The sequence below is a fragment of the Penaeus japonicus genome, unplaced genomic scaffold, assembly GCF_977035675.1.
Source record: "Penaeus japonicus unplaced genomic scaffold, GWHDUDI00000001_assembly GWHDUDI00000004, whole genome shotgun sequence".
Classification (NCBI taxonomy): domain Eukaryota; kingdom Metazoa; phylum Arthropoda; class Malacostraca; order Decapoda; family Penaeidae; genus Penaeus; species Penaeus japonicus.
In genome coordinates this window covers 41,087,545-41,100,044 of record NW_028234406.1, presented here as the reverse complement: position 1 = coordinate 41,100,044, position 12,500 = coordinate 41,087,545, and the positions used below count along the sequence as shown (strand labels likewise).

The following is a 12,500-nucleotide window of genomic DNA, read 5'->3' as shown; positions in this document are numbered from 1 at the left end:
ACATCATCATCACCCTTCTACTTCTCCTCATCACCATCATTATCATTATCGTCATCATCATCATCATCTTAATCATCATTATCCTTCTCCTCCTTCTCCCCATCATTATCATCATTATCCTCCTCCTCTTCATCATTATCATCATCATCACCCTTCTACTTCTCCGCATCACCATCATTATCATCATCTTAATCATCATCATCACCATCATCATCACCATCATCATCAACTTCATCGTCATCATCATCATCATCTTAATCATCATATTCATCACCATCATCTTAATCATCATCATCATCATCTTCATCATCCTCATCATAATCATCATCATCATCTTCATCATCATCTTAATCATTATCATCTTCATCATCATTATCTTTATCATCATCATCATCTTCATCACCATCATCATCATCTTAATCATCATCATCATCTTCATCATCTTCATCACCACCATCATCATCTGAATCATCATCATCATCATCTTCATCACCATCATCATCATCTTAATCATCATCTTCATCATCATCATCTTCATCACCATCATCATCATCTTAATCATCATCATCATCTTCATCATCATCTTAATCCTCATCATCATCTTCATCATCATCATCATCATCTTCATCATCATCATATTAATCCTCATCATCATCTTCATCATCATCATCTTAATCACCATCATCATCATCATCAACATCATCATTAATAACATGATCATCACCATCATTGTTATCATAATAATCAACATCAATGATACTAATATTACGTCAATGTATGCATGTATATGGCTGAATAAGTGATCAATGGGGCCGTCACTCGTGCAATATTTTTCAATCGAGTTTCGTAGCTCAGTCAGTTGCGTGCAAGTCTTGCAGTCAAGAGACCCGAGTTCGCGTCCCCTTCATTAAAGCAAAGAATTATTTTTTTCTTATTATAATCACAGTAGCGTTATGTTATTGTCAGTGTTATTATTGGTATAATTTTTATCTTTATATGGTTATTAGTATTATCATCATTATCATTTTTATCATGATTGTCGTTATCGTTATCATCATTAATATTACTATCATAATCATAATAAATCAATGTCATCATTATTGTCATTATTATCATCATTATTATTATTACCATCATCATTATTACTGATATAGATATGATTATATTGATATCATTGATATTATCATTACCATTCAGATTATTACTATAATTGTTATCATTATATTTCTAATCGTTATTATCATTACCATTAACATCATTATTATTATCATATCATCATCCTCATCCCTATCATCATCATCACCACCAGCGCCACCATCATCGTTATCACCATTATCACCATCATCATAAATATCTTCATCATTATCATAACTGCCTTGGAAAAGGTATAAACGAGACAATAATTTCTCAAGAGATGTTATTGACGCGTTTCGAATCACTTCGTACTCAGATTAATGTAATTCGAAACGCACACACACACACACACACACACACACACACACACACACACACACATATACATACACACACATCCACACACACAAATATATATATATATATATATATATATATATATATATATATATATATATATTTCTATGTATATATGCATAGGTATATATAAAACTATGTGAGTATGAGATGTAGGCTATATAGGACTATATACGTATCCCTTTCCCTCAAATCCAGAAAGAAGAAAGGAAAGATGTAGCAGTAGTAACATAAAGAGAAAAATAGAGAGAAGGAGAGAGGGAGAGAAAGAGAGAATCAGAGAGAAAGAGAGAGAGAGAGAGAGAGAGAGAGAGAGAAGGGGAAAGAAAGAGAGAGGGAGGGAGGGGAGGAAGAGAGAGAAAGAGAAAGAACGAGAAAGAGAAAGAAACAGAGAGTGAAAGAGAAAGAGAGAGAGAGAGGTAGAAAGAGATGTAGAAAGAGCGATTAAGACAGAAAAATAGTACTACAAAATAAAGCACGATAAGGGAAAACTTAAGAAAGAGAGAAACGAAAAGAAAAACATAAATGGCAGATCCGCGGACCAAGTTCAGGTTAAGCAACAGATGTTCCCATTTTACTTTGTTTATATTTCAGTTCATTGCCTTTTATTCCTATTTCAAATAATCCGTAACGAATATGCCTGAATTTGTCCTTTTCATGGTAGTTTAGAATCCGTGTAGAAGAGTGAGAGAGAGAGAGAAAGCGAGAAAAAGAGAAAGAAAATGAGTAAAGGAGAATAACGAGAAAGGAATAAGAGAAAAGAAGCCACAGAAAGTAAAGGAAAACAACGAAAATGAGTAAGAGTGAAGAGAAAGCAATAAAGTAGAATGGGAAAGCAACAAAGAAAAGAAAATAAATATATGAAATTATCTGTTTATCTTCATCTATCTTTCATTCATTTTCTCTACTTTTCTATCTACACAGATGCAAACATTATTAGATAACTCGGCGAGGAAGGATAGAAAGAAAATGCAGAAGGAAAGTTATATCAATTGAATATCCAGGAAAATCTATTGCTCAAAGTTCGCTTTATTAATCACCATCATCATCATTATCCTTCTCATTCTCCTCCTCCTCCTCCTCCTCCCCCCCATCATCATCACCATTATCCTCCTCCTCCTCTTCATCATTATCATCATCATTACCCTTCAACTTCTCCGCACCATCATCATCATTATCATCATCTTAATCATCATCCTCATCATAATCATCATCATCATCACTTCCCTCATCCTCATCAACATCATCATTAATAACATGATCATCACCATCATTGTCATCATAATAATCAACATCAATGATACTAATATTACGTCAATGTATGCATGTATATGGCTGAATAAGTGATCAATGAGACTGTCACTTGTGCAACATTTTTCAATCGAGCTTCGTAGCTCAGTCAGTTGCGTGGAAGTCTTGCAGTCAAACGCCCCGAGTTCGCGTCCCCTTCATTAAACCAAAGAATTATTTTTATTCTTATTATAATCACAGTAGTGTTATGTTATTGTCAGTGTTATTATTGGTATAATTTTTATCTTTATATGGTTATTAGTATTATCATCATTATCATTTTTATCATGACTGTCGTTATCGTTATCATTATTAATATTACTATCATAATCATAATAAAATAATGTCATCATTGTTGTCATTATTATCATCATTATTATTATTACCATCATCATTATTACTGATATAGATATGATTATATTGATATCATTGATATTATCATTACCATTAAGATTATTACTATAATTGTTATTATTATATTTCTAATCGTTATTATCATTACCATTAACATCTTTATTATTATCATATCATCATCCTCATCCCTATCATCATCATCACCACCATCGCCACCATCATCGTCGTCACCATTATCACCATCATCATAAATATCTTCATCATTATCATAACTGCCTTGGAAAAGGTATAAACGAGACAATAATTTCTCAAGACATGTTATTGACGCGTTTCGAATCACTTCGTACTCAGAGTAATGTAATTCGAAACGCACACACACACACACACACACACACTCACACACACTCATACACACACACACACACACGCGCGCACACTCACACACGCACACACACACACACATACACACACAGGCACACAAATATAATATATATATATATATATATAATATATATATATATATATATATATATATATATATATATATTTTATATATATATATATATATATACCTGTATGTATATATATATATATATATATATATATATATACATACAGGTATATATATATATATATATATATATATATATATATATATATATTTGTATGTATATATGCATAGGTATATATAAAACTATATGAGTATGAGATGTAGGCTATATAGGACTATATACGTATCCCTTTCCCTTAAAAGCAGAAAAAAAAGGAATGATGTAGCAGTAGTAACAGAAAGAGAAAAACAGAGAGAAGGAGAGAGGGAGAGAAAGAGAGAGAGAGAGAGAGAGAGAAGGAGAAAGAAAGAGAGAGGGAGGGAGGGGAGGAAGAGAGAGAAAGAGAAAGAGCGAGAGAGAGGTAGAGAGAGAGAGAGAAAGAAACAGAGAGAGTGAAAGAGAGAGAGAGAGAGAGAGAGAGAGAGAAAGAGAGAGAGGTAGAAAAAGAGATTAAGACAGAAAAATAGTACTACAAAATTAAGCACGATAAGGGAAAACTTAAGAAAGAGAGAAACGAAAAGAAAAACAAATGGCAGATCCGTGGACGCAGTTGAGGTTAAGCAAGAAAGATTCCCATTTTGCTTTGTTTATATTTCAATTCATTACCTTTTATTCCTAATTCAAATAATCCGTAACGAATATGTCTGAATTTGAATTAGAAATAAGTAAATAAAACGAAGTCCTTTTCATGGTAGTTTAGAATGCGTGTATAAGAGTGAAAGAGAGAGAAAGCGAGAAAAAGAGAAAGAAAATGAGTAAAGGAGAATAACGAGAAAGGAATAAGAGAAAAGAAGCCACAGAAAGTAAAGGAAAACAACGAAAATGAGTAAGAGAGAAGAAAACGCAATAAAGTAGAATGGGAAAGCAACAAAGAAAAACAATTAAAGATATGAAATTATCTGTTTATCTTCATCTATCTTTCATTCATTTTCTCTACTTTTCTATCTACACAGATACAAACATTATTAGATAACTCGGCGGGGAAGGATAGAAAAAAAATACAGAAGGAAAGTTATATCAATTGAATATCCAGGAAAATCTATTGCTCAAAGTTCGCTTTATTAATCACCATCATCATCATTATCCTTCTCCTCCTCCTCTTCATCGTTATCATCATCATCACCCTTCTACTTTTCCGCATCATCATCATTATCATCATCATCATCATCATAATCATCATCATCATCACTTCCCTCATCATCACCATCATCCTCATCATCATCAACATCATCATTAATAATATGATCATCACCATCATTGTCATCATAATAATCAACATCAATGATACTAATATTACGTCAATGTATGCATGTCTATGGCTGAATAAGTGATAAATGAGAGCGTCACTCATGCAACATTTTTCAATCGAGCTTCGTAGCTCAGTCAGTTGCGTGCAAGTCTTGCAGTCAAACGCCCCGAGTTCGCGTCCCCTTCATTAAACCAAAGATTTTTTTTTTCTTATTATAATCACAGTAGTGTTATGTTACTGTCAGTTTTATTATTGGTATAATTTTTATCTTTATATGGTTATTAGTATTATCATCATTATCATTTTTATCATAATTGTCTTTAACGTTTTCCTCATTAATATTACTATCATAATCATAATGAAATAATGTCATCATTATTGTCATTACTATCATCATTATTATTATTACCATCATCATTATTATTGATATGGATATGATTATATTGATATCATTGATATTATCATTACCATTCAGATTATTATCATGATTATTATCAATGTATTTCTAATCGTTATTATCATTACCATCAACATCATTATTATTATCAAATCATCATCCTCATCCCTATCATCATCATCACCATTATCACCTTCCTCATAAATATCTTCATCATTATCATAACTGCCTTGGAAAAGGTATAAACGAGAAAATAATTTCTCAAGAGATGTTATTGACGCGTTTCGAATCACTTCGTATTCAGATTAATGTAATTCGAAATGCGCGCGCACACACACACACACACACACACACACACACACACACACACACACACACACTCACACACACTCGTACACACACACACACACTCACACACATTCATACACACACACACACACACACACACACACACACACACACACACACACACACACACACACACACTCACACACACTCGTACACACACACACACACACTCACACACATTCATACACATACACAGACACACACACACACACACACTCTCTCTCTCTCTCTCTCTCTCTCTCACACACACACAAATATATATATATATATATATATATATATATATATATATATATATATATATATATATATATATGTATGTATGTATGTATGTATATATGCATAGATATATATAAAAGTATGTGAGTATGAGATGAGGCTATATAGGACTATATGTGTAACCCTTTCCCTCAAACGCAGAAAGAAGAAAGGAAAGATGTAGCAGTAGTAACAGAAATAGAAAAATGGAGAAGAGAGAGGGAGAGAAAGAGAGAATCAGAGAGAGAGAGAGAGAGAAGGAGAAAGAAAGAGAGAGGGAGGGAGGAGAAGAATAGAGAGAAAGAGAAAGAGCGAGAGAGAAGTAGAGAGAGAGAGAGAGAGAAAGAAACAGAGAGAGTGAAAGAGAGAGAGGTAGAAAGAGCGATTTAGACTACAAAATAAAGCACGATAAGGGAAAACAACATAGAGAGAGAAAGAAAAGAAAAACATACATGCCAGTTCGTGACCAGTTAAGGTTAAATCAACAAAGAGATTCCATTTTTTGTTTGTTTATATTTCAGTCATTACCTTTTATTCTAATTCAAGTAATGCGTAACGAGTATGTCTGAATTTGAATTAGAAATAAATAAAGCGAAGGTCTTTTCATGGAGGTTTAGAATAGTGTCTATTAGAGGAAGAAGAGAGAAAGCGAGGAAGAGAAAAATAGTAAAGGAGAATAACGAGAAAGGAATAAGAGAAAAGAAGCCACAGAAAGTAAAGGAAAACCACGAAAATTAGTAAGAGAGAAGAAAAAGCAATAAAGTAGAATGTGAAAGCAACAAAGAAAAAATAATAGATATATGAAATTATCTGTTTATCTTCAACTATCTTTCATTCATTTTCTCTACTTTTCTATCTACACAGATACAAAAATCATTAGATAACTCGGCGAGGAAGGATAGAAAGAAAATGCAGAAGGAAAGTTATATCAATTGAATATCCAGGAAAATCTATCGCTCAAAGTTCGCTTTATTAATCACCATCATCATCATTATCCTTCTCATTCTCCTCCTCCTCCTCCTCCCCATCATCATCACCATTATCCTCCTCCTCCTCTTCATCATTATCATTATCATCACCCTTCTACTTCTCCGCATCATCATCATTATCATCATCTTAATCATCCTCCTCATCATAATCATCATCATCATCACTTTCCTCATCATCATCATCAACATCATCATTAATAAAATGATCATCACCATCATTGTTATCATAATAATCAACATCAATGATACTAATATTACGTCAATGTATGCATGTATATGGCTGAATAAGTGATCAATGAGACTGTCACTCATGCAACATTTTTCAATCGAGCTTCGTAGCTCAGTCAGTTGCGTGCAAGTCTTGCAGTCAAACGCCCCGAGTTCGCGTCCCCTTCATTAATCCAAAGAATTATTTTTATTCTTATTATAATCACAGTAATGTTATGTTATTGTCAGTGTTATTATTGGTATCATTTTTATCTTTATATGGTTATTAGTATTATCATCATTATCATTTTTATCATAATTGTCGTTATCGTTATCATCATTAATATTACTATCATAATCATAATAAAATAATGTCATCATTATTGTCATTATTATCATCATTATTATTATTACCATCATCATTATTATTGATATGGATATGATTATATTGATATCATTGATATTATAATTACCATTCAGATTATTACTATAATTGTTATCATTATATTTCTAATCGTTATTATCATTACCATTAACATCATTATTATTATCAAATCATCATCCTCATCCCTATCATCATCATCACCATTATCACCTTCATCATAAATATCTTCATCATTATCATAACTGCCTTGGGAAAGATATAAACGAGACAATAATTTCTCAAGACATGTTATTGACGCGTTTCGAATCACTTCGTACTCAGATTAATGTAATTCGAAACGCACACACACACACACAGACACACACACACAGACACACACACACACACACACACAAACACACACACTCATACACGCACACACACACAGAGACACACACACACTCACACGCACACACACACACACACACGCACACACACACACAAATATATATATATATATATATATATATATATATATATATATATATATATATATATATATATATATATGTATGCATAGATATATATAAAAGTATGTGAGTATGAGATAAGGCTATGTAGGACTACATACGTATCCCTTTCCCTTAAAAGCAGAAAGAAGAAAGGAAAGATGTAGCAGTAGTAACAGAAAGAGAAAAATAGAGAGAAGGAGAGAGGGAGAAAAAGAGAGAGAGAGAGAGAGAGAGAGGAGAAAGAAAGAGAGAGGGAGGGAGGGGAGGAAGAGAGAGAAAGAGAAAGAGCGAGAGAGAGGTAGAGAGAGAGAAAGAAAGAAACAGTGAGAGTGAAAGAGAGAGAGAGAGAGAAGAGAGAGAGATGTAGAAAGAGCGATTAAGACAGAAAAATAATACTACAAAATAAAGCACGATAAGGGAAAACATAAGAAAGAGAGAAAAGAAAAGAAAAACATAAATGGCAGATCCGTGGACCAAGTTAAGGTTAATCAACAAAGATTCCCATTTTGTTTTGTTTATATTTCAGTTCATTACCTTTTATTCCTAATTCAAATAATCCGTAACGAATATGTCTAAATTTGAATTAGAAATAAGTAAATAAAATGTAGTCCTTTCATGGTAGTTTAGAATGCGTGTATAAAAGTGAGAGAGAGAAAAAAGAGAAAGAAAATGAGTAAAGGAGATTAACGGAAAGTAAAAGAAAACAGCGAAAATTAGCAAGAGAGAAGAAAGAGCAATAAAGTAGAATGGGAAAGCAACAAAGAAGAAAATTAAAGATATGTACTTTTCTATCTACACAGATACAAAAATTATTAGATACCTCGGCGAGGAAGGATAGAAAAAAAATGCAGAAGGAAAAGTATATTAATTGAATATCCAGGAAAATCTATTGCTCAAAGTCCGCTTTATGAAAGTGTTGATTATAAATAGATATAAAATCGACACGTGCCATCACATAACAGATTAAAATCTTTGAAAAACCGTTAAACTTTGAGCGCCAAAAACTCAAACACACTTAACGTTCACTGTTAAACGAATTTATCAAACTTCCTACACCACACATAATCATGTCTTGCCATCCATTCATTAAAAAAAAATCCCTTTATTAACTTAAATAATACACAATTTCTCCCCCAAATAAGAAACCTAAAAGGGAAAACAAATTTTAAAAAATCAAACTCGAACACGTCATCGGCCGAAGAAGAGTCAGTCTCAACGTGGCCGCCGACGGAGGAAGGTCGACGTCGTTTAGCGCGCTCTTTTAACTCTTCTGGGTGAGAATTATCATTGTTTATGTGACTCTTTTCGTCTTTTGTCATAGACACCTTTATATTAATAGATATTAACAACATGGAATTAGCTATCATCAAAAAAACTGAAACAGTTCGTTCAGAATTCCCGCCAAAAATCGCTTTGTGCTTTTTACGAAATTTTATCCGAGTGACTTATGGACTAAATTCTTTTTCTTCTTCATTATTTTTAAGTTCCTTTACAGAAATGGTATAGTCACTACCTTTTATATTAATTCAATGTCAAAATAATTGCATAATCAAGCATGATACCTAAAAGTTTAACTTATTCTTTTTTCTATGGGCAGTTTCCATGTATATTTCGTGCTTAGCTTCATTTCAAGGTTTTCAAACACTTAAATTGCGAGATTATGAGTTTACTATATATGTCCGACACAAGAACTAACCAAACTTTATTTATCGTGTAATATAAACCAATCACCCGATGATGATATAAACATGATTAAACCTCAGCCTAACGTAACCTAAACTTAAACATATGTAATAGAAAATAGCCTTATGAACAAACAACATAAATCTAAATGCAGTATAAACTAAATTAAGATAACTATACAAAGATATAACACGATTTAGCCCCTATGTCGCGCAGAACTTAACCTAACTTCACTTTAGGAAATATAACCTTGTCAAGACGTAAATAGGAATTAATTGAAATTCTCAAACAAGCCAAATTCTTGTCTAAATAGAAGAAAAAAAAGTCATATAAGAAGTCAAAACTTTATTCCAATATAAACGGACGAATTACAGATACCAAATTTTATGATGAAACAGTGGATTAGATAAAAAAAAAATGTTAAGAATTATTCTCAGATTTCGTGTTTTATCTTTTATGTATCAATTTTACTCCAGCGGGATAGTGCTTTTTCTGTATTTTCTCAGGGTTAATTATATATCATTCTTTGTCCGTATGGGTTGTAATAGTTTGCTTTATCAGTATCATTGATGTTACCATTGTAGTTATTATTATCATTATTTTGATAATATAGTTCATTGGTTGTGCAGATGTTGAACAGGAAAAAAAAAAGTTGACAGGCATTTTAAATGTTATTTCCCTACGGTTGAGTGAATATCAGATCATAAAATCAATGAATGAATGGCAAAGCTAGAAACTAAATCGAATCAAATAAGAAAAAAGAAAGATATGCTGATTTTCGAAGATTCTGATTCGTTTTTTCATATAATAAATTGGATGGAAATACCGTAAACAGCTGACAGCGAAACTGACCCACCCCTGAAAATCAGTACAATACAAATGATTTACACCGTTGTTCTTATTATCCACTACCTTGTTTATCTCTTTTTCTTCTTCTTCTTCTTCAGATAACCACAGAAGAGAGACGAAGGTCCTCAGGATGCCCTTGGACTTGAGCTCGGCCTCCAGCGACGACCTGGACTGGACACTGCCCGGCAAGGACCCGCAGCAAGGGAGAGGCGCGAGGAGGCGTTCCCGCAGGATCGTGACGAAGAACAAGAAGGAAGGGACGAAGCGAGAGGAGGAGGAGAAGGAGACGGAGGAAGAGGAGAAAGAGACGGAGAAGGTGGAGAAGACAAGGTATGTGCTCGCCACGCAGAGCCTATTCGCCGCCGAGAAGGTTCCTTCGGCGAGGAAGACTCAAGGACGAGAGCGACGGTCGGCTGAGGAGGCCAGGGGGTCCAGGCCCCTCGGCAGGAGCGAACTTCCGCGCCAGGGAGGGCCGTTCGAAGTCATCTGCGTCGTCGAGCATACGGATTCCTCGGGGCAGGGTGAGTGGTTATGTCCAGTTATGTAATCTAGTTATATAATAATATTCTATTATCTTTCAAATCACCGTCGTCAATAATAAGTGTCCTTATTACTCCATTCTCGTTATTACTATCTAAAGATCTATTTCGTGTTCATATTTTCTAACATAAAGTGTAAACCTTCCTCCAGATGATACAGCGAGCAGGGGCAGACTTCAGGATTCTTGCGCCGTTCGCTTTCGAACGCATATAAAAAATTATCCAGTGAGTTCCTTTTTTTTTCTTTTTGTTTTCTGACTGTGGGAAAATGTTTGACGTTGTTATATACTTTGGAGCAAATTGTTTCGCGGCGTGTCTCTCTCTCTCTCTCTCTCTTTCTCTCTCTCTTTCTCTCTCTCTCTCTCTCTCTCTCTCTCTCTCTCTCTCTCTCTCTCTCTCTCTCTCTCTCTCTCTCTCTCTCTCTCTCTCTCTGGAATAAAATATTTGAATTTGAATTTGAACTCTCTCTCTCTCTCTCTCTCTCTCTCTCTCTCTCTCTCTCTCTCTCTCTCTCTCTCTCTCTCTCTCTCTCTCCCTCTTTCCCCCTCTTCCTATCTTTCTCTCTCCCCCTCCCTTCCGCTCTCTCCCTCTCCCTCCCCCTCCCTCCCACCCAAAATCACTCGCTCTCTTTCTAACCCCCCCCCCTCCCCTCTCACAATCAGCCCAGCGGCTACGGCTGCGTGAAGATCCGAGCTCTGAAGACCTTGCCCTCCATACTGGCGCTCGGCTGGTCAGATGTACTCAAGGGCGACATGGGCATCTGGGCGAAGGAAGATCTCGGCCGCAACTGCCTCTTCGGGCCGTACGAGGGCAAGAAGTCGCCATACCTCACGCAGACACGCTACTGCCCCTGTTGCAATATGGTGAGTGGTTGAGAGGTTGGACATGCGGGATGTCTTTGGGTTGTGGGGTTGATTCTTTTTTCTTTTTTCTTTTGGGGGGAGGGTGGGTTGATTGTTGTGCTGATGGCGTGTGAAATAAAAACAAAAATGCTTTCTTCTATCTCTCTTTCTCTCTCTCTCTCTTTCCTCTTCCTCCTCCTCACTCTCCTCTCCTCCCTCCCCTTTCCTCTCTTCCCTCCCCTTTCCCCTCCTCCCTCCGCTTTCCCCTCCTCCCTCCCCTTTCCTCTCCTCCCTCCCCTTTCCCCTCCTCCCTTCCCTTTCCTCACCCCCTCCACAAAAAAAAAAAAAAAAAACACTATCCCCATCAGATAAAATCCGCTCCTTTAAGCTCCCCCAAACCACCCACCTAAACCTCACCCACCCGTCCCTTCTTCAGGAGGAAACAACCCGCCTGGAGTCAACCCTCCCCGTCGACCCCGTGTTCCCGAAGTACAATTGGATGCGCTTCGTCCGTGGCGTGGGGTGTGGGCGTTCAGCCAACCTCAAGCCTTTACTTCACCAAGGACAGGTGTTTTAT

General features: G+C 35.3%; 1 protein-coding gene across 1 annotated transcript in view; it reads left to right on the top strand.

Annotated features, from left to right (window-relative positions):
• The first annotated feature begins 9,145 nt into the window (after positions 1–9,145).
• The window catches only part of LOC122265763 (uncharacterized), a 5,228-nt gene continuing 1,873 nt past the window's right edge, over positions 9,146–12,500 (top strand). Inside the window, exons 1-5 of the mRNA XM_043035185.2 lie at positions 9,146–9,284; positions 10,641–11,063; positions 11,233–11,306; positions 11,744–11,944; positions 12,360–12,500. The exon at positions 12,360–12,500 is cut by the window's right edge and continues 23 nt beyond it. Of these exons, the coding sequence (XP_042891119.2) occupies positions 10,673–11,063; positions 11,233–11,306; positions 11,744–11,944; positions 12,360–12,500 (807 nt within the window). The 5' untranslated portion in view covers positions 9,146–9,284; positions 10,641–10,672. The remainder of the gene's footprint in view (positions 9,285–10,640; positions 11,064–11,232; positions 11,307–11,743; positions 11,945–12,359) is intronic.